Source organism: Megalobrama amblycephala, linkage group LG12, assembly GCF_018812025.1.
Source record: "Megalobrama amblycephala isolate DHTTF-2021 linkage group LG12, ASM1881202v1, whole genome shotgun sequence".
NCBI lineage: Eukaryota > Metazoa > Chordata > Actinopteri > Cypriniformes > Xenocyprididae > Megalobrama > Megalobrama amblycephala.
This window is the reverse complement of record NC_063055.1, coordinates 19,887,905-19,911,611: the sequence shown is the minus strand read 5'-3', so window position 1 is coordinate 19,911,611 and position 23,707 is coordinate 19,887,905. Positions and strand designations below refer to the sequence as shown.

The 23,707-nt window shown below is 35.6% G+C and overlaps 1 protein-coding gene across 6 annotated transcripts in view; it reads right to left on the bottom strand.

Moving 5' to 3' along the window:
- cacna1fb (calcium channel, voltage-dependent, L type, alpha 1F subunit) overlaps positions 1–23,707 on the bottom strand; it is a 56,062-nt gene that overhangs the window by 22,605 nt on the left and 9,750 nt on the right. For 2 of the 6 annotated variants that reach the window (XR_007187420.1, XM_048209489.1), the window contains exons 4-20: positions 17,158–17,297; positions 14,275–14,420; positions 12,424–12,576; positions 12,138–12,334; positions 11,914–12,017; positions 8,020–8,171; positions 6,491–6,565; positions 6,107–6,188; positions 5,717–5,743; positions 4,982–5,142; positions 4,561–4,786; positions 4,043–4,250; positions 2,712–2,832; positions 2,204–2,279; positions 1,690–1,750; positions 1,550–1,610; positions 1,204–1,306 (exon numbers count right to left, since the gene is read on the bottom strand). Coding sequence is in view for 5 of the 6 variants with exons in the window: in XM_048209489.1 (XP_048065446.1) it covers positions 1,204–1,306; positions 1,550–1,610; positions 1,690–1,750; positions 2,204–2,279; positions 2,712–2,832; positions 4,043–4,250; positions 4,561–4,786; positions 4,982–5,142; positions 5,717–5,743; positions 6,107–6,188; positions 6,491–6,565; positions 8,020–8,171; positions 11,914–12,017; positions 12,138–12,334; positions 12,424–12,576; positions 14,275–14,420; positions 17,158–17,297 (2,093 nt within the window). In the remaining variant the exon portion in view is untranslated. Of the gene's footprint in view, positions 1–1,203; positions 1,307–1,549; positions 1,611–1,689; positions 1,751–2,203; positions 2,280–2,711; positions 2,833–4,042; positions 4,251–4,560; positions 4,787–4,981; positions 5,143–5,716; positions 5,744–6,106; positions 6,189–6,490; positions 6,566–6,886; positions 6,988–7,973; positions 8,172–8,247; positions 8,814–11,913; positions 12,018–12,137; positions 12,335–12,423; positions 12,577–14,274; positions 14,421–17,157; positions 17,298–23,707 lie in introns of those variants that run through there. The other 4 variants (XM_048209490.1, XM_048209491.1, XM_048209492.1 and 1 more) reach the window with 4 other exon arrangements.

Below are 23,707 nucleotides of genomic sequence, written 5' to 3'. Positions count from 1 at the left end.
TTATTTATTCGCCAACACTCTAAAAAATGCTGGGTTAAAAACAACCCAAGTTGGGTTAAATATGGACAAGCCCAGCAGGTTGGGTTAAAGGGCACCTATTATGCCCTCTTTCACAAGATGTAATATAAGTCTCTGGTCTGGTCAAGTTTCAGCTTAAAATACCCCACAAATTTGCCCCATTTTGGGGGTGAGCAAAAACATGCTTTTAACTATATTACTATATTGCTGGCTAAAAAAATAAATCCAAAATTGGTTGAAAAAAATGGCTGGGTGAAAACAACCCAATCCCTGGTTTTGTATATATTTAACCCAGCATTTTTTAGAGTGTAGTTGCTTGAGAAAACATAAGCCACAGAGGCATTTTATATAGCATTTTACATATGCCGTGTTCGAAACCACTCATTCCCTATTCAGTACATAATGAGTGTCACATAGTTCACATCTGATTGAGTGAAAATGAGTGAATTTGGATGCATTTACAGACAATATTGTGCATTTTGAATAATGTTACATATGGGTTGCATCCTAAACGACAATAAAAACTACTTGAAATCTGATTTGACACTCCTAAAAAATTGTGATTGCATTTGTTAACACTGGATTTCACGTTTTTGTGGTTCACACTACAAAAATAAAATAAAAAAAAAAAGAGAGAAATATGATTTTTCTTAATAAGGTCAAAGAGATTCTTCTGGCACAATTCAAAATATTGATTTATATTAATAAGTATAATAAATATGGCTGGTATTTTGGACCATGGTTGTCTATATTTGACTGTCATGCTGAAAGAAGTTAAATTGTTATTATAAATGGAAAATATTTGACACAATGAAAATATTTGTATATATATTTCTGATTTAGGGATAGGGCTAGTTCACAAAAATATAAATTCTGTCATTATTTACTGATCCTCATGTCATTCCAAACCTCTATGACTTTTTTTTCTGCAGAACACAAAAGAAGATATTTTGAAGAATGTTGTTAACCATCAGTTTTGGTGATTTTCAATTTGATTTCCATTGCACGATCAAAAAATCACTGAGACATTTCTCAAAATATCTTCTTTTGTGTTCCACAGAAGAAAAAAATACAGTAAGTTTTGAATGTTTTGAATGCGTAAATAATGACAGTATTTAATTTTTGGAGTAAACTATCTTTTTAAATAGTCAAGCATTGTGTCTGTGGTTTAAACTGCATACTCACGGGTTGGTCTTGCTGAGGCAGAAGAACGCACTGCCCTCTGGGATTGGTAGAATTTTCTCTTTAGGAGGAGCAAAGTCAGCAACATTGAGCTGAGTTTTCCCTTCTTCCAGCAGAGAAGAACAGAACGAAAGAGAGTGGGAGAGATAGACAGAGAGTTAATGAGATCACAATCTAGCTCAATCACCACTTTACCCTTGAGTAGCCAACACTAAACCACAGGAGGGGCTGTTAGTGTATTCTAGGATGAGTAATTGTGGTCACAAATGTCTGCTAAATAACCACAAAACGTTTTGGAATGAATAATCTGTTCAAATGCAATATGGCGTGTAGCATCCATGGACTTCACCTTCATCATCTCCCTCCTCTGGCTCCTCCTCTTCCTCCTCGTATTCATCATCCACGTCCACCTGTTGTAAACAAAATGAAAGATGGACCTCAATGTGATGATTATTCAACAACAACAGCAGAAGAGTTTGATCTCCATACCTTCACCTCTCCATTCTCTCCTTCACCTTCAGCCTGTTCTCCCTCAACCTCTTTTTTTTCTCTGTCAGGATGAATAGATCGCATATCAAAATCTTTGTCTGTTTTTGCATATACAGTGGGGTCCTAACATCTGAAACAACTTGTTAAAAATGCTTCAACTTAGCATTTTTTCAAATTTAACTTTTTTTTTTTAAATGAAAAATGTCATCAGTAACAATTTCAGTACAACGTTGTGTTTAAAAATGAACGAAGAATGTTTGGTTTGTCTCCTTTTGCTTTAACGAAAGAATAATAAATATATTTCTTATTCATTAAAATGTTTTACTTTTTTTTAAATCTTAATTTTCTGTTTTTAGTCTTAAATTTCAATCCCATATTTTTAATGTGGACTTTTTGGCCCCACATTATATATGTTACAGAATGGTAAATGTATTAATAAATTATGTCATATTTATAGCAGTTAGAAAAAGAGATTAGTTGAGATTATATGATCTGAGATGATTTAAAAACACACTCATTCTTCTTATTGTCTCCATCGCCTCCTGCTAAGTTGTCGACAGCGATGGCCAAGAAGACATTCAGCAAGATATCTGAGAGAGCAGAGGTTAAGACCCAACAAACACAAAAAGACGACAAACCACATACAACAGCAATGACAAAACAGAATTCAGGATTTCTGAATGATGGTGAAATATGATTAATTTCTAATCAGTGAGCAATGACATCTGTTACTAGCTGGAAATAACTGCATTCCTGTAACTCAAACACTAGTGTATGGCTTTAGCAAAGCAAAGGACATAGGTTCGAATCACAGGGAAAGCATGTATACACACAACACAATGTAAGTCACTTCTGATCAATGTATTTACAAAATGCATAAATGTAAATGAATTAAACAGTTGCTGTTAATTTATCATATCACAGAATTAATGCATAATAAATTTTGAATTTGAATGAAGTATTTCTTATTATTATTATTATTATTATAAGCCAGTGAAACTGGTTTTAGAAGGAAAGGATACAGTTACCACAGATGAACAAAATCACAAAGTAAAGACAGACGATCATTCCAGGGAAAACCGGGCCACCGTACGCCATGATACCATCATACATAACTACATTCCAGTCTTCACCTGTTAATATCTGTAAAAAATATTTAAAAAGAAATTAACACAAAAATACTGAGCCGCCATTCTGATGTAGAACCTAGAAGTGCTGGATGTAAACAGCATAAGAGAATGACACAGAAGAGAAGATATTGTTTTGTTTTTGTGCACAAACAGTATTCTCGTCACTTCATAAAATGAAGAGTTTGGTTCCAAAACGCAATAACTCCATTTTGATTAATTTGAGTAAAAAGGTGTTTTCTTTACCAAGAAAGTGGCAAGATGAAAACCACTATTTTCTGTTTCAAACTTTCACATAGCATCTTTTGGTTATAAAAACATTAAAAATTCAAATCTACATTTTAATTTTAAAAAGTTTATTATAAAAACATTATTTTTTTCCCAAAATGCAATAAATCCATGGCACTTTTTTTGCAAAATGCAATTAATCCATCAATATAAAAGTTATTTTTCAAATTGAAAATACACAACAAAGTAAGTTGATTCACATATATGACAGAGTCTAAACTTTGCCAATATTTATCTTATATACAGGCATTTGACTAAAAATACATTCAGCCGTCGCTCCCAAAATGAATTCAACGGGTCATCTTGTTAATGTTATAAATTATTTGTCATTACCGATTAAAGAGTATCTGGCGCCACCGCACGGTTAAATAAACACATTTGCCGAGTCGGCTTTTTAAAAAAGCCTTCAATGTTTATAGTGGGTGGAATGGTGCGCTGTGATTGGTTGAGCGGATATATCGCGTTCTGCAGAAAAAGGAGACTGGCGTTTGTCGCGTTTTGGAAAGAAAGAGAGAAAACATGAGAGAATAACACGACGGATATCGCATTTTGCGCAAAATTAATAAATGACTTTTCAGTACCGACCAGATACAATACTGATTTTGGCGGAAACTAATTTTTTTTTTGAAAATGGTGTTTATTGCGTTTTGGAACCAAACTCTTCATTAAGGTTGAACCACTGCAGTCACATGACTATTTTAACAATGTCTTTAGTACCTTTCTGGACCTTGAAAGTGGTGGTTAAATTGCTGTCTAAATACGAGTCAGATACCTCTTGGATTTCATCAAGAATATCTTAATTTGCATTCCGAAGATGAACGAAGGACTTACAGGTGTGGAACGACATGAGGGTGAGTAATTCATGACAGAATTTTCATTTTTGTGTGAAATAGTTTTCATAGTTTCAATGTTTTCATAGTTGTACTGGAGTTTATTACCTGAAAGCAGGTGAGCAGGGCCTGAGGGAAGGCATCAAAGGTGCTCCTTTTGGTCTGTGTCTCATCGAAGTTGAACTTCCCTCCGAATAGCTGCATGCCTAGCAGAGCGAAGATGATGAGGAAGAGGAAGAGCAACAGCAGCAGGGAGGCAATGGACTTCATTGAATTCAGTAGCGAGGCCACCAGATTGGACAGAGCCGTCCAATGGCTGAAGAGGACAAGTGGGGCAAGAATTAACAGGGTGGAAAAGTGATGAGGAAAGACAGAAACAACAGAAAGGACCAGAGAAAAGAAAGAATTTACAGGGTACAAAGAAAACACATGAAGGCCAACCAGCAAGATTTTGAAATTATTAAAATAAATTAAATAAATGTTTTGTTTGTAAATAATTTTTAAAAATTTGACATGTTAATGTTGTCTATTGAATTTTTAGAAATTGTTTTTAGACAAATTTGAGTTGCAAACATCACTGTTTCCTATTTTGTACCCAATTCATGTAAGAAGCAAAATTGTAGTACCGTGTGACTTTGAAGATCCGAAGCAGGCGGACGCAGCGCAACACTGAGATGCCAAGAGGTGGCATGATCTCCAACTCCACAAGAACTGTCTCCAGAATCCCACCGCACACAACGAAACAGTCAAAACGGTTGAAAAATGCCACAAAATATCCCTGCAACCCCAGACTGTACATTTTCAGCAACATCTCCACTGTGAACAATGACAGGAGAACCTTATTGGCAATGTCTATGAGAGAGACACAAAGAGAAAGAGAGGCAGATAAATAGATGTGATCACAGCTCAATCATTTTTCAACATGTAGGTCAATCATTGGTAACACCATGACTCAGCAAAAAAAATCTGCTAATAGAAGTCTAAATAAAACTGTGGGACAGTACATATGTTATGTCAGTAAGGTGATGTTTGGTAACAGCTACATACCCTGAACGTCAGTGAGCCAGTCTGGTTGGTTATAATGTTCTGAGGCACTGAGAGCTGTGTTGAGGAAGACCAGGATCAGCACCAACCAATAGAATGTCACAGATTTCACTGCTGTACGACAGTTTCTCCGAATACAACGGTTCCAGCGGCGAAGGGCACGACTAACGAACACACACACACAAAAGATATATATATATATATATTATATTAAAAATATATGTGTATATTATGATGTATACACACACACACACACACACACACACACACATATATATATATATATATCATATACATACTGTTATGATATACAACATGTCATGAACCATGAGATCAAAGCAATTAGAGGGCATGTACTGCAAAAAATCATTTACATCTTTTTTTGTTTATATTTGTACTTTTGTCATTATTGCCAGAATAAAATATATAAATATCTTTAAAACAGAAATGTACTTGAAAAGCAAAACTGCATAAGATAAGATTAGTTTTCAGGGAATATATCTTTAATTATTAAGTTAGTTATTAGCTATTATTAGATTAGATTATTTTTTTTATTTCCCCACTGGCAATTTTTTTCTTCTTGTTTTGAGCATAAACCTCACTAAATTGAACTAGATTTATGCTGTAATCAAGAAATAAAAACTGTCTGCAAGTGTATTTTCCAAAGTAATATTTACTGTACACTGTATATCTAGTAGGTAAACGCTGAACCACGTGTTTGCCCTCACAACAACTCACCAGCAAGGGATCTTCATAATGCGAGCACTGAAGTCAAAGAACAGTGGACAAAAAAAAAAGAAACAACAATGAGATCACAGACAATCACAACACATGGAAATTGGCAAAATGTAAACACAAATGCATTGTGTTTTAATAAAGATCGATTTCAGATACTGAAACAAAGAAAGCCGAAGAAGCCCAGAGTTATGAACTGACTTGCAAGAGCACAAAGAATATAAAGAAAAGAGAACATAATGAGCCGCAACTGAGAAATTCAGAGATGACACTCCATTATGGCTGATAATAACTTCCATTAGCAAGCCAGCATGACAACACAATGACAAATGTAGTGCTATGTTGTTTCTAATTATAGTGGGTACTTTATGTATGTGTGCGTATATGCATTACCAGCAAGCAGCACAACAATCTGTGTGTTCCTCATCTATGTTTTCAGTGTTCTCGGAACCTGTTTCACTGGCTGGAAGACTTGCTATAGCGAGTGAAAAACAGGAAGAACGTGAAAGATACACAGAAACAGAAATGAACCATTAAAGAAAGAGAGATATAAGAGAGACAAAGAGAAAAAATAATGTCGGCCACACATTGACACAGTTTTGGAGAGAAGCAATCTCTCTGAAATAGGGTCAAAGCACTTAATATGGGTCCAACCGAGAGATGTGATTTCTAGCCCCAGATGTAAATTATACAATTAGACCAGACAAAGTTGAGGGGGCTATATATAGAACAGCGGGGGAGTGAAGGGGTCATGCGTATCATTTTGATTGGCCGTACCATGGGTTTCGTTTGAGTGGCTGAACCAGCCGAATTTCCCCCTCTTCTTATCAGCTAGGTCACGCAAGGTCACACCTGAGGGGAGATTGAAAGATCGAGAGAGAGAGAGAGAGAAACAGTGTGAGACATGGAATAGAACAAAATGAGAAGCAGAACATGTGGAAAAGCAAGTTAGCAGGAGAAATAATTGCCGTGGTTCAGTCTAAAGATGCTGGTAGGTATTCAACATTTTATCACACAAAATTGTGGCAGGTGGGGAAATCTTTACCTCAAACATCAATGGTAAAATGAGATGTTTAATTTATTTACAGTATATCGGATAATCAGTTAAAGGTGAAATGTGTTATTTCTGCCACTAGTGACTCTAAACTGAACTGCAAAAATAATGATTCATACTTTTGAGAATGACTGGCATCCAAATTCAAGAAGTCTTTTTAATAAACTAGGAGAATACGCAGGAGATAATCAACAAGGCAACTACACTTTATCATAAACAGGACTGAACAAAGAACTGAGGGGAACTAAGGGCTTAAATACACAGAGTAAGGTAATTAACTGAAACAGAAACAGGTGCGGGATAAATTAAAAACCACGGAAACTAATAACGATCAGGAACACAGGCAAAATGGGAACAGAGAAAACGAAACCAAAACACAATGAAACTAAACAGACTTAGACATAACCCTAACAAGTATAGCATTTATTAATATTTTGAAATAGATTTTATTTTTATATTTTATAAGTTTTAGTAATTTGGGGGGGGGGGTTCTCTTATATATATATATTTAGATTTTTACTTTTGGTAATTTGGTACTACTTCAATTAATTTCTGTTAGTTGTCAAGTTTAATTTAATATATATTTTAACAACAAAGACCCCATGGGGCCATTTGGATTGCTAAAATACAAAATGTATTTTTTAGGGAAGTCAAAGTTAACATTTTTACTTAAGATTTGAATTAAATGTGTTTTAGCATTTTTTTTATTATTTCACAACATTTATATTATTAAATATTTATAAAATGTATATGATTACTGTTTAATTTTTCTGGTGTCTCACTGTTTAATTTCTCTGGTGTCTTTCTGGTCAGAAATACTGAGATGAGTCATGATTATTTTATGATATTGACAACCATAATTTTACACAGTAAGAAAAAAACTACATCTAACAATAGTATATACATTACTTTGGCCTTAGTCTTTATTATATTATGCTTAATATGTTTCTCATTCCATGTAAATGCATTTTCAAACTTTAAATTGTAGCTGCCATTATATTTTAGGTAGGGGGCCCTCACAAAGGGATCAACATATTTTGGGCCCTTGGGATTAAAAAGTTTTGAAAAAGTCTTACTTGACTTATAATTGTCTCCGTAAGGATAGGGTAAAGTATTATCACATAAAAATACATACATTACACAATTCATCTTTAAATTAGCTTAAGTTTGTTTGTCAATCATGTTTCTAAAATGAACAATTAATACCAAGGACAAAGGGGTCTAGACAGTTGAACAGAGGAAGAGATCTCACGTCTGTTCCCGTCTTCGTCAAACTCATCTATGTCCTCAGCCTGAGTGATCCAGTCCATATATCCAGACAGATCCTCCTCCATCTGCTGCTTCTCACGGAGCTTCTGAAAATCTCCGCGAGCTTTCGCCTTCTCTCTCTCCTTAGAGAATTCTCTACACACAAGTATGGCTTGTTAGACAAGCAAAGCAAAGACACACACACACAAACAATACAGAGGCAAACACACACTGTGGACATTCACACTCTGTTTAACGGAGGGAAAGCAGCACGAGGCGCAATCTTCAGGGAATTCTATGCTTTGGAACAGTCTGCAGGAAATCAGACTCCACAAATCTGCTGCTCTCAGCATCTGGGGATTGTTCCATTCAGGTGAGTAAAAACATTAACATCTGATATCTGCTCATCTCCTGCTGTCCTCCATTAAATAATCACTCACACAGACATGCAAACAAGTTATGACGCACGGGTTATGATGTCATGAAATGACGGAGGCTTAGCTCATGAATATTATTTGGGATATGGACAAACTGTTTTATAAATAAATTGTCACATGTGATGTATTGATCCAGAGATAAGGTAGAAGTATTTGCTGTTTTCCAAGTCAAAATCGAAATGTAGAAACATTATTATTAGACTTATGCAACAATTAACAAAAACAACTGCACATCGAGTTGCTATTTTTTCCACATAAATAGTTACTATTCAGAATAAATGAAACAGAAAAAAAGTACACTACCATTCAAAAGTTTGGGGTCAGTAAGACTTTTTTTTTAAAATAATTTATTCAGCAAGTATGGAGCCCCGGACATGACATGCAGGAAAAAAAATTGTAGGCTACACAGCATTCCAAATTATTATGCAAGTGACATATCAATAAGATTTCAGTACAATAAACATTCAGATTTTAGTTTTTCTAAGAAAATGTTTGTTTGTTTATTTATCCATGTCTTTTTAGATAACTGGTATCAATCTCAGACAAAATAATTTGCCAGGTCTGCTTAGGTAAATGGAAACCCTACTTAGAGGTTGTTCCACATCATTAAAGGTCCCGTTTTTCGTGTTTTTTTGAAGCTTTGATTGCGTTTATAGTGTGCAATATAACATGTGTTCATGTTTCGCGTGTAAAAAAACACAGTATTTTTTCACATAATTTACTTATCTGTATACCGCTGTTTCCACTGTCATAAAAACGGGCTGATGACTTCCTTGTTCTATGAAGTCCCTCCTTCAGAAATACGTAACGAGTTCTGATTGTGCCAGCGGTTCCTGTGTTGTGATTCGACAGCAGTTTAGCGCATCTTGCCCGGAAAGGTCACGCCTCTTACCATAATGTGGAGATGCATGCGCTCAGTGTTATTGTAAACATGTCTTTAATTTTACCCTATCAATTTGAGCCGGAATCAGACCCGGTGATTGGACTGCGGGATGAAAATAACAGCATTTCGACGACATGGCGACAAACACACTCTACAAACGCAACTCTTGTGTATTCCTGTGGGCGGAGGTTAGTCAAAAAACTGTTTTAGTGACGTCATTAAAGAAGGAAGTAGAGGGATGTAGTCCAAACTGGCCGTTCGATGTAGGCGACTTCTGTTAAATAAAATATCTCGCTTGGCATTGAACTTTGAGCTTTAAAATTTTACAGATTTTATTTATACTCTAACAACAACATTACACACTAACTAAAGTTTGAAACATGGGATCACGAAGAACGGGACCTTTAAGCAAGTCACAGTTCTCATGCAATATGGGGAGGAAGAAAGATCTTTCTGAAGATGAAAAGCATGAAATGGTGCAATGTTGTGCAAAAGGGATGAAAACAACTAATATTTTGTGAAACTGAATGGAGATTATCAAATTATCATAAGATTTGTGAGTGATTTAGAGCACAGCAGAACTCGGTCAGATAAAGGCTTATTAATGAAAGTTCCTGTCAAAAAAATTAATTGTATTAAAAGGGCAGCTATAATAAAAACAAATGTTGAGCAACAAACAGGTATTTGAAACTGCTGGTGTCTCTGGAGTCTCAAGAAGCTCTCCATGCAGGCTGGCAGTTGTGTGTAAAGATGCATTTCAGCCACTCCAAACCAAACCTCACAAAGAGAAACATTTACAGTGGGTGTAGAAATACATTTTCAAACAGTTTTATTGCTGTGGTGTTTTTTTGCAGCATGGGATAGTGCATAGTGCATTGCATTTCAGAAGGCACTATCCTCCTTTTTATACCATAGCTGAAAATGGCCAGTTATGAACTCCACATATCTTGCAAAAGTCATTTAAATACCCTCCGTCTCACTTCCCAATATTCCAGCCCAAATCATCACCCGCCAGCTCCTTGCTGACGTCACAGTCTTGTTGGAACGTGGTGGCCATTCACCAACCATCCAGAAATCCATCCATTTAGACCATCCATTGTAGTACGGCATTAGTCAGTAAATAAAACTATTTAAAAATGAGTCTTCATATATTTCTAAACCCACTGTAAATGTTTCTCTTTGTGAGGTTTGATTAGGGGTGGCTAAAATACATCTTTACGCACAACTGCCAGCCTGCATGGTGAGGTTCTCAAGACTCCAGAGACACCAGCAGCTTCAAATACCTGTTTGCTGCTCAACACTGGCTTTTTTATAACTGCCCTTTTAATGCAATTACGTTTTTTGACAGGAACTTTAATTAATAAGCCTTTATCTGACCGAGTTCTGCTGTGCTCTAAATCACTCACAAATCTTATGATAATTTGATAATCTCCATTCAGTTTTCACACAATATTAGTTGTTTTCATGCCTTTTGCACAACATTGCATATTGTATGAGAACTGTGACTTGCTTAATAATGTGGAACAATCTCTAAGTAGGGTTTCCATAGACCTGGCAAATTATTTTGTCTGAGATTGATACCAGTTATCTAAAAAGACATGGATAAATAAACAAACAAACATTTTCTTAGAAAAACTAAAATCTGAATGTTTATTGTACTGAAATCTTACTGATATGTCACTTGCATAATAATTTGGAACGCAGTGTAAATCGTGCACACGTTTTAGTAAATCAAGGGAAGGAATTAGGAAATCATGCACACGATTTTAATTTTTATTTTCTTGCATGTCATGTGAGGAGCTCCGCAGGACATTAAACTGCTAAAAAAAAAAAAAAAAACTACAAAATACAAAATATTTTAATTTCAAATAAATGTTTTTCTTATGGATTTTCTATTAATCAAAAATCCAGAAAAAAATGTATCATGGTTTCATGCAACACAGCTGTTTTCATCATTGATAATAATAAGAAATGTTTCTTGAGCACCAAATCAGCATATTAGAATGATTTCTGAAGGATCATGTGACACTGAAGACTGGAGTAATGATGCTGAAAATTCAGCTTTGCATCACAGTAATCAATTAGATTTTAAAACATACTCAAATAGAAAACAGTTATTTTAAATTGTAATAATATATAACAACATTACTGCTTATATCATATTTTTGATCAAATAAATTGATGAGCATAAAAAAGTCTTTTAAAAACAGTTGAAAAATGTTACTGATCTTTTGAATAATAGTATATGTCAAGTATAGTTTAAGGGGAACATTTTCACTGTGAGTATAAAGGGTTTCTGGTTAGAACCCTAACCCTTGACATAACTTAATATATCAGCAGTGGGGAAAGTGCTCCTGTAGCTCAAACCGTAGGCCATGACAGTAGCAATGCCAAAGGCTGTGAGTTTGATTCCTAGAAAATGTATAAACTGATAAAATGCATCTTTTAAATACAATGCTTTGGATATGAAATAAAAGTGACAGGGACAAAATAAGGCCTGGCAAAAAGTGAAATATAAATGATACCCATACACACTTTCCCACAAACACTCATATAATTATCTGTTCTGTAAACTCACCCACTCAACACACCCAACACAAGGTTTAGAACAAAGAAGGATCCAAAGATGACCAGGCTGACAAAGTAAACCCATGGCAGCTCAAACCCAATTGCATCATTCATCTACAGATATGAACAGGAAGGCAAAAAGCAACAATATTAGTGTCATACACAATCACTTGCTTTAAATATAATTATGACCCATTACAGTCAAGCTGAAGACTATGCATACGGCTTAGTTACCCAGTACAGGACGTCTGTCCAGCCCTCCATTGTGATACACTGAAAAACTGTTAACATGGCAAAGAAGAAGTTATCAAAGTTAGTGATGCCGCCGTTAGGTCCATCCCACTTTCCTCTGCACTCAGAGCCATTGATAACGCACTGGCGTCCGTGACCCGCAAATGCACATGGGAGCGGATCATCGTCCGCATAATTATCTGAAAAAAAATAGGAGAGAGGCAGATGGAGGAAGATAGAGAGTGACAGAAAATGCACATAAATATTTTATGTGAGTATGTGTGGGTACCTGTGCCTATAAAATAGCAGGTGCGATGCATTCGTCCGAGGAAGAGCTCCAGTCCGATGATGGCGTAAATGATGATGACAAAGAGGACAAGCAGAGAGATGTGCAACAGGGGAACCATTGCCTTCATGATGGAGTTTAACACAATCTGCAGGCCTGCACAAGCACACACAGACACACACACACACACACACACACACACACACACACACACACACACACACACACACACACACACACACACAGAGCAGAGAAATCATGGCCTTCATAACAGAGCATTGTAACACGAAACCAGTATTTTGTGCATAAGAAAAAAATTGTCTGTTTATGTCCATTATATAATTTTGGTATTTGGTCTTTTGGCAAAAATGTCTTTTAAAGGTACACCATGTTAACTCAGTCCACACTGTAAAAAACTGTAAAACTGTTGGTTTAACTTAAAAAAGTAAGTTACCTGGTTGCCTTAAAATTTTGAGTTCATTGAAATTAAAAATTTGAGTTAATACAATGAAGGCGATTGATTTAATCAACAAAAACTCAAAATATGATGTTATTTGAACCAAATTATCTAAGTTGATTTGACAAAAGAAAAAATGTTGTGATAAATCATGAAAATATATATATATTTTTTACAGTGTAGCGGTTAAACAAAACTTCATGCATTTTGCGGAAGAGCATTGTTTTGGTTGTGCTTCGGCTCTGCGTGACTGTGGATGAATATGGTTATCCTACTGCTCATAAAACATTCACTACTAGGCTTAAGAGATCTTTATTTGTGTCTTTATTGTCACTTTTGGTCAATTTAATGCATCCTTGCTGAATAAAAGTAATTTCTTAAAAAAACCTTTGAACTATAGTGTCATTTTATTGATGCAACATTTTCGTTGATAGAATTGACTTGTGATCACTATACTATCACAATGAAGAATCTTTTTTGTCTCATCCTTGTTATCATTAGCAAAATCAAAGAACCCTTTGACATTTTACTTAAATGTGACTGGCTGTCTGACTGACTGATTGATTGACTGACTCTCTGACTGAATAAGACCATCATCCATTTACTGTAATCATGACAATGCCTGCCAGAGCATAATAGCATTACAGTTGCACACGGTGAGGAATTTTTTATGTGTGTTTTCTGGTAAATGTAATGGGTATGTGAATGAGAAGAAGTGTCCTTATATAGTGTCATCTTGCCTCATTGGGAGACCTGCCAGGATTAACGTGCAGGTGAGCGCATGTGGGTAAGATACCATTGTACGTGCCGGTAGGCAGGAAAGATCCACACCAGAGCTTCTGTTAGTACTGTGGTGGAATACGTCATTGGCTACTCTGTGTTTCAGTATACACAACCCTGTTTTCTGCTATCCTGACCAGCTTTCCCAGAGCTCTGTTGTACGTAACTAATGGAATTGTGTTTTCAGCACCAAGGACAGTGCTCTCTGAAATCATCCTCTTATCATCTTAGTACTGCAAAGACGCAAGCAATAATGGCCCTTTGGTTAGTTGGTCAGTGATTCAGGGGTGTGTGGCAGTGGGTCTGATTTTGAATTTACTGTGAAATAGCACAGCCTCTGGTTGCAACAATGAGTCAAGCACATCTGGTGAGGACACTGAACGAATCTACAGGCCTAAATTATCATGACATTAGAGAGGTCACAAATATCACCACTCCATACAAACCTCAACAGAGAATGTTTTCTCTCTCAGAATACATTCTTAATAGCACAATAACACTATTGTGTGGGTGAAACACCACTGCTGTATAGTTCATGGCAATTTACACCAAATTAAATCAGACAGCAAATTTACTAACTTGTTTCCTTTTTTTTTCAATTACAAACACAAACTCACTGGGCACTCCTGAAACCAGTCTGAGGGGTCGTAGGACTCTGAAGGCTCGGAGGGCTTTGACATCCAGACCTCCAGGTTTACTCGGCATGTGGGAAGTTGTTTCACCAGACTTATGAGTAACAGTCTCTAACACCACACTGAACAACCTGCAAAAAAAAGAAGAAAAAAAAAAAAAAAAAGTGGCTGATTAAATAAAATACTAAAATGTGTAACTGACATTAAATAATTAATATTAAATTTAAAATTATGAGCTTTTGAGTTGTTACTTTGAAATTTGAACGTCGAATTGAGGATAAAAATGCACATTTGAATGCAGGAGATCAGGTTTTTACACAGTTTACGTATGTTAAATGTTACATTACACTATTAAATTAATATGTAGAGAGTGTGTGAATATTCAGTTTCATTTTGTTTAACTTACTTTCTAATATAAAAAAATAACCTAAATTTAGACCAAAATTATATTCCATTTATTCATGTTAACTAACTAAAACTACTGAATGACATGACAAAATATTGACAAAAATGATAAAAAAAAAAAAAAAAACAGAACAAACATGACTAAAACAACAACAACAACAACAAAAATGTAAAAATTAACACTGGATCTGGCCTGAGAGCCTATTTTAAATTGAAACATACACTATAAAAAATAAAATATGTTAAGGTTTTCCACTAGAATTTTTAACTTAAGCCAATTGGGAGAATTACATTAATTCAAAGCAATATTTTGAGTTGATCCAACATAATGTTTTAAGTAAGGTGAAGATGTTTTTTTGCCACAATAAATACACATTTCTAAGTAACATGAACTTAAAAATTGTCAACATGAATGCAACTATTTGAGTTGATCCAACATAATGTTTTAAGTAATGTGAAGACGCTTTTTGGACACAATAAAACGCATTTCTAAGTATCAAGTAACATGCTTGGTAACACTTACCAAGCACCGCTTGTCACCATGATGGTAAATCTCCAAAAACCAACATTAACAGAAACTCTTCTAAATTAGCATAACAAAACACTAATTACTGCTAAATCTCCCTTACCATTAATCTTGTGCAAAAAACATTATATAACACTTAATTTTAGCATTTACTCTCCCTTTCAAGTGCCATGGGCAAAGCATGATGGGAAATATAAATCCCAGCCCAGTTTCACTTAACTTAGGTTCGTCTAAATTAAAAGAAGTGTTCATACAACTCAAAACAATGAAACACGTTTACACGTCATCAGATTGTATTTTACATTAACAGAACTTAAAATTAAATACATTTTTGATTAACTGAAAATGTTAAACTATGACAAGTCATGATAGTATATCGAATCAATAGGCATAATTTGTGTGTCATCCAAGCTCAATAAAATAACAATTGTAATTGAAAAGTCTAACAGCATTTCAGAACTTGATTTTTTATTTCACAACAATATATATATTTAAGTAATGACTAAAGGTCCCCTGAATTAGTGTTTAGAGTGTACAGCGCATGAACGAGAAGCTGTAGTCTGATTCACGAACAAACGACTCTTTTGAGCTTGTACTTTTTAGTGAATCAAAAACATACAGCATGACCAATGCAGCCCGATTCCCAAAACAAATCACTCAGCTTTTTTTTTTCAGAAACAAGCCTGCAAAGAATGACTCTTACGAGCTGTTTTTTTTTTTTAGTAACATTGACCAGTGAAGCCTGATTCCCAAAGAAGGACTCTTATAAGCTGGTTCTTTTTAGTGAATCAAAAACATACAGCGTGACCATTGTAGACGGATTCCCGAGCAAATGTCTATTATGAGCTGCTTCTTTTTAGAGAATCAGAAATGTACAGCAAGACCAGTGTAGCCTCATTCCCGAACAATGATTCTTATGAGCTGGTTCTATTTAGTGGATGAAAACACACAGCATAACTAGCGTAATTTGATACTCAAACGAATGGAGTGAAGTGTTGTGGAAGCCGGCTGAGCCATAATATTTGTGGCACACATTCTAAGAGTATTTGTGCGTGCATGTGTATGCATGAAAGCACAAAAATAGCTGATCTTTGTGCTTTCATGCATACACATGCACGCACAAATACTCTTAGGATGGCATCAGTATTATAAGCAGCAATAATATGATGTGTAATACTGTGTGTTTGGAACAGATCCACCTGCCCATTAGCGGTTCTGCCTGTGAGCTTAATGAAATCTCTAATCAATACTAAAAAAAGCTCTCAAAATTATGCTCAAAAAGACGCTAAATGCCTGGCACCGTCATGTTCCTTTAGATAATTAACCATCACTCTGACCAACTGGCCATTAATGACCCCAGAACAGCTGTTTAGTCCCATTTTAGCAGGACAGACAGAGCTCTGGGGATTGTCGCTCTTTAAATACACTATGGTGTGCATAGGAAGAAAATGAGTTTAAGCAGTGGCATACTATGAAAGATTGATTCTTTTTAGTGCATGAAATGTGTATTTCCAGTTTTCACATACACACACGTTCACCATAGTGCTGTAAAGCCTGGTGTGTGAAATTAAGTGTAGTGCCTAGTCTCTGTAGGTCAGATTAAGACACAAAGAGAGCGAGCGGGAGAGAGGATTGACAGCCAGATCTAACCAGATAATCCGGGAGAGAGAGCAAAAGGGAGAGGTTGAGAAAAGGGAGAAATGAGGAAAAAGAGGGTAAAGAGAACAGCAGGACAAGAGGAGAATTGTGAATAAGAGAGCTGCTGTTGGCCATAACACAACCTGAATAAAAATCAACTATGAAAATGAATATGCAAGTGAATCATAGGAGGAAAGCAGTGATGTCACTCTGGGTTCTTATGACTCATTTTAAAATGAAAAAGACAGTAAATAAACAAGTGGGGATGGATGGCTAGAGTGTCGAAGATGGTGACGTACCCTACGATGACGATGACAAAGTCCAGTAAATTCCAGCCATTGCGGATGTAGGAGCTCGGGTGCATGACGAGGCCATATGCCAGGATCTTCAGAAACGTCTCGATGGTGAAGATTATCAGAAACACATATTCAACTTGTTCCTGAAAAAACACAGAGGAAAGAAATATATTATAAAATATTTTAGGGGTGACCCTGAATAGTCGACGATTCGAATCTTCGATAGGAAGAGCCTGATTCGACTACCAATCTCACAGTCGAATTGTCGCAGAGGTGTTATGAGACGAGATATGGGTGCGCTCAATATTTGATTTTACATAGACACACCGGTTCTTTCCCATTAGGTTAATATACAGCCTATTATGTTAATACCATAAATAAAAATGTGAAAAGAAAGAAGCTTTTAATAAATATTGTTAATGTGCGTGAATAAATCCAACCTGTGACCGATTTAAGTTTCACTTCCATGATCCGTGACCGGCAGGTGAGCATCTTTACGGCAGGGATTAAATCTTTAACAATGTCTTGGATAAAGTGTACAATTGGATGCACTTTAAAATGGTAGGCTAAAAGATGATCAAAAAACGTATGATGCAAGTTGTGCCAACAGCTCATGTCCTAGAACTCAACAACGACAAACACTGCAGCGCGCTTCTGCCGGCCAACGAGCTGACTATAGCGCGCTATTTAAAAAGACTCAAACGGACACAGGCAGATCGCGTGAAAGACTGGATTTTTCTCTCTCAATCAGGTAGGGTAGCTACAAGTGATTTCAAACTATTTCAGCCAGATGTAATATGATTTTTGGATGTTGTTAATGTTTAGCTAAAAAGACTGCCACTCCAGTTTAGCGTTTATTGTCTCTGCAGTTAAAAAGACAAGTTGACAATTCTAGCTATAATTTTGTTATTTTAATAATTTCTTTAATTTTAATTTATTTATTGATCACTCTGGGTTATTTAATTTAACTATTTCTGGCTTGTGTTTTGAATATATGTTCCCCTGCACTTCAGGCATTTTGCATTTTTTAAATTAGGCTATTTTCATTTATTAGAACGGTATATTCTGTTCTAATTCAATTCTGTAAATTAATGTTTGATAAAAAATATATATATATTTGGTTATTATGGTTTTTGGCGCACTAATGTTGCGCTGTAGATTAGTTAAAGCTTGCTCGCACAGACAATTTAGCTGATGTAATTTGATTTGCCGACATATGAAATGTATATCTGTCTGCAGTGTGGCCTTTCTGCAGTTATTAATATATTAGGCCTATATATATATATATTATAAAGTTTATTGATCCAAAATGTTTTTATTCATTTTCTTCTATATCTTTGAGAGTGTTCTGTACATCGTGGCTGTGAATGTTTATCCGCAATGCGTTTCATTTGTTTAAAAAAAGATCAAATCCCCCCCCTTTATGATTCGACTGTCAGTCGAATACAGGCAATCTGATTCGAATCGGATTCGACTATGTAAATCCGTAGTCGAGGACACCTCTAAAATATTTATATAAAACTTAGCATAGAAAAATTGTATATAGTCAAATAATAAAATGATATTAGTAATATTGGGAAACAATAATTTTATTGGATAATATTGTCCTGATTAGTTAAAGTCCTGTTGTGTCACTGTCGGGTGGAAACCTCATATTTCCATTTTTCAGGAAATGGAAAAAACTAATAAAGTTGATATTGTGGCTTTATAAGTGGTCAGACAATTGCATGTGTCATTATGTTATTAACATTTGACCAAAATCAAGATCAAATGGAGTTACAAGGTTTCTGACCAGCAAATTTCGGCATGTTTTGTCTGTCATTAGAACAGCCACATCTGAGGCAGTAAGTGCAATGCATTATGTTTTCATCAACTTACAGGTTATAAAGTTTACTGTAGCTATCAGTGCTGCCAATTTAGCGATTTTGTCGATGGATTTAGCGACTTCCCCGCCCCATTTGAGACTTTTTTCGAAAGCCTAGTGACAAATTTCTTGGACAAACCTTATCTAGATTCCATGACTCGCCCACTGATCTATATTTATATTAAAGGTGCTCTAAGCGATCCTGGGTGGAGTAACTTCCTGTTGACGTTCGAAGTGTTGTCAAACAAAACAGAGGCTAGCTTCTTATAACACAACTTCATTCTTTATAAATCTCTCCAACAGTGTAGCATTAGCCGTTAGCCACGGAGCATAGCCTCAAACTCATTCAGAATCAATGTAAACATCAAAATAAACACTGTACTTACACGATTAGACATGCTGCATGACGAACACTTTGTAAAGATCCATTTTGAGGGTTATATTGGCTGTTTGAACTTTTTTTATGTTGTTTAAGGCAAGCGCGAGCTCTTGGGGCATGGAGCACGAGAATTAAAGGGCCACACACCCTGAATCGGCTCATTTCTAATTATGCCCCAAAATTTTTTTTAAAAAAATGAATTAAAAAGAAATGTATGGGGTATTTTGAGCTGAAACTTCACAGACACATTCAGGGGACACCTTAGACTTATATTACATCTTTTTAAAAAAAGTTCTAGGGCACCTTTAAATGCAATAAGGTTTCATTAGTTAACCTTAGTTAACTACTTTAGTTAACATGAATTAAAAATGAACAATACTTCTACAGCATTTATTAATCTTAATGTTAATTTCAACATTTACTAATACATTATTAAAATCAAAAGTTGTATTTCTTAACATTAGTGAACTAACATGAACAAATAATGAACAACTGTATTGCTCATTATTAAAGGGTTAGTTCACCCAAAAATGAAATGTCATTAATTACTCACCCTCATGTCGTTCCACACCCGTAAGACCTTCGTTCATCTTCGGAACACAAATTAAGATATTTTTGATGACATCCGATGGCTCAGTGAGGCCTGCATTGCCAGCAATACAATTAACACTTTCAGATGCCCAGAAAGCTACTAAAAACATATTTAAAACAGTTCATGTGACTACAGTGGTTCAACTTTAATGTTATGAAGTGTCAAGAATACTTTTTTATGCCAAAAAAACAAAATAACGACTTTATTCAACAATATCTAGTCATGTGTGATTTCAAAACACTGCTTCATGAAGCTTTTGTTTCGAATCAGTGGTTCGGAGCGTGTATAAAACTGACAAATCTTTCTGGGCATCTGAAATTGTTAATTATCTTGCTGGCAATGGAGGCCTCACTGAGCCATCGGATTTTGTCAAAAATATCTTAATTTGTGTTCTGAAGATGAACGAAGGTCTTACGGGTGTGGAACGACATGAGGGTGAGTAATTAATGACAGAATTTTCATTTTTGGGTGAAATAACCCTTTAATGTTAGTTAATTAACTTAATTAATTAGTTAATTAACTAATGTTAACAAATGAGACCTTATTGTAAAGTGTTACTGTTTTTTTCTGTAAATATGTGAATGTATGTAAATGTGTATGTAAATGTGTGCACTGGTATGACCCCATGACCTGTTCACAATACAGTGAGCGAGAGAGACAAAGAGGGTCGTTCTTGAGCTGGAGCTGGACTTCAAAATGGGGAATCTGCAAGCGTTTCAAAAGATTACTAATCTGTCAGCCTCTCTTTCTCTCCCTCCCTCTCTTTTGCCGCTGCTGGCAACAACAGCAGCCTGTGCACTGTGGTGGCACACTTGTGTGCACACATACTCCCTCCATATAAACAAACATATACAGAGAAACAACAAACTAACCACAAAAACCCACACCATCTGTGTAAGACTGTGACAGAGGTGGAAGGACAATACCATATGGACAATAATAACCACACATGCACACACTGCTGTACTTGATTTGATGTAAAGTGGCATACAGCATAAACTTCCATTTGCTGGACCGTATGTCTCTGTCTGAAGTATGCAGAAGGTTTTTGCACACTGACAGGGACAGAATATCCATTAACTATTTCTGAAGCTCTAGTCCCTTCCTTAGATGAGCAGATAGACCATGGCAACATTCAAAACCTTTCTTTTGTATAACTGTAATCATTTTGTAAATTTAATGATGGATAAAATTAGCAGGGGCTTATAATATAAAATTGTAATATAAAATAATTTTTTTATTGCTGTAGGCCAGTGATTGGGTTTTGGTCAATGGCATGGAAATAAGTTATATTTTGACTTCTAAAGTCACTTTCTGTTGATTTAATGCTTTTCTCGTCTGCCACAATAGTGTAACGTCTTTGAATTATCTTCCTTTAGGAGCTTTTCTAAGCATATATTGATATGCGCAATTACAGCCCTAGTTATTAGACATGCAAGCTCAGAATGCCTTTGAGTAATGAACTGAAGACAACTGAAAGCAAGATGATGGACAGTAAAATATAACAAACAATATGGCAGAGGGAAAGACCAACCGGCTTTTTGAGAGAGACTGACAGCAAACACACACACACACACACACACACACACACACACACACACACACACACACACACACACACACACACACACTCATTAAATACATGCCCCCTCCATTGCACCTGGAATCCAGGATGTGGCTTTAAGCATCAGAACAAAGATGGAGAGGGAAAGAGAGAGAGAGAGAGAGAGGGATGGGGTGATGGGGGAAGGGTGATGAGAGGCAGGGGAGGAAGAGTAAGCTGCTTATCAGGACCAAGAGCATTTAGAGCAGCCAAACGAACAGGCAGCTCCAATCTCCCCTGACCACCACTCTTTCTGCTCCCTCCCTGTCTCTTTCTCTTTCACATCATTTTGTTGTCTTGTTGTCCTTCAAAAACTAAAAGAAGAAGACAATGCAGGTGGATTTGCATTGTGAGCGCATCTTTAGCTTAATATTAAATTCACATTATGCATTTTCTGTTTTCCAATTCCAATGTAAGCTTGGTTCTTCTTTGGGCACTTTTGGCACTGTGAACTTTAAGTTCACCCAAATATGAAAATGTTGTCATCATTTACTCACCATCTTGTTGTTTAGAAACGATATGACTCTTTTTTTCTGTTGAACATAGAAGATATTTTCAGAAAAGTCTCAGTGTTTTTATCTACATGATGTAAGTTAAAGGGCTCCAATGTTGTTTGGACACATTCTTCAAAATATCATCTTCTCTGTTCCACAGACAAAAGTCATACAGGTTTGGAATAAAATAAAGATGAGTAAACGATGACAGAATTTTATTTTTGTAGTGAACTATCCTATTAAACACATTTTTAACACACTTTTTCTCTTTAAACTCACTAGTTGAGTTTATTAGTCCAATAAAAATGTCCAACAGTGGGCATACATATATCACAGAAGAGATCTGTTCTGTCAGAACATCAAATAAAACAAGTGCACTGGAAATAGGCTATAAACTTCATATCACTGCATCTGCTTCTGAGCATGCCCAGTGAGAAACACTGTGACTGGGGGAATACCCATAAGCCCTTGCATTTGAATAATTTCATTACGTTTGTTTGTTTGATCATGGGACTAACGAGGACATGTTAGTTACAATTAAAAGATGTTTAGCTCTATTTATATGATGTATATATATTTGAAGTCACTATTAGGGTCATTATTGTTTCTTTTGCAAAAATTTTTGATTTCTTTTTGTTTCATTCAACTAAATGGTTCTGAAGCAGGGCCAAAACAAAGATTTGTGACATTTCTGACATCAGGAATATGCAGTATTTTCATTTAACTTCAAAATATGAGCTGTCAAAATAAATACATGTAAAAGCTTTTTTTAAAAATGTATTATATAATAGTTGGTAAGTACTTTGTCCTGACACTGAATAAACTCAAAAGAGCCCTCAAAGAGTCATGAAACCCTAAAATACATTTTTTGAGATTTTAACATATAGTACAGATTGCACATAAAATGAATACAACTATAGCACTCATCATGTTTATTATTAATAAAAAAGTGGTTGTTTTTTTCTATTTTTCTGGTGCCATTTCATTCTTCCGGTTTAAAAAGCAAAGTTAAAACAACATCACGAAATGTGATGTATACGTGTTAATTCATAGATGGTGATTGGCTGCCGTTGCTGGAGAGTACGCGTCTACATCATCAATTTCTGAGCTTTTCTCTACATTATTCATGAGAATGAACTTTTTTAATCCAATCACTGCTCTGTATTATGTATGAGATCGCATTACAGCGGAGAATTCAAATGTTGTCAAAAGAGTTGTTTGTCTATTTTTTAGGTTTCATTTGATAGTTATGGAGCATAGTGACTGTCATGACTGGCAAAGTACTGATATAAGGAGACTCTAACACACCATTTCATTTACACAGAACCAAAGCTTAATTTACCCATCAACATATTATTTTGCTGCCTAGAAAGCACTGGTATTTTCCTCTGGAAATGCAAATCTAGTCTGTATGCAATCCAGCAAGTGAATATTACAACCCCAGAAAAAAAGATGACTCTGAAAGAAAACACTGTAATTCGTTCATTAGTCTGTGCTACACTATGATCTCTCATCTGGGTTGCACATTCTGCCCTGTTGTTCCTCTTTTGTCACTTCAGTGTCACTTCTCTTACATCCGAATGCAAATTCTTCTTCTATAAAAAGAAAGTGATTCTCTGAT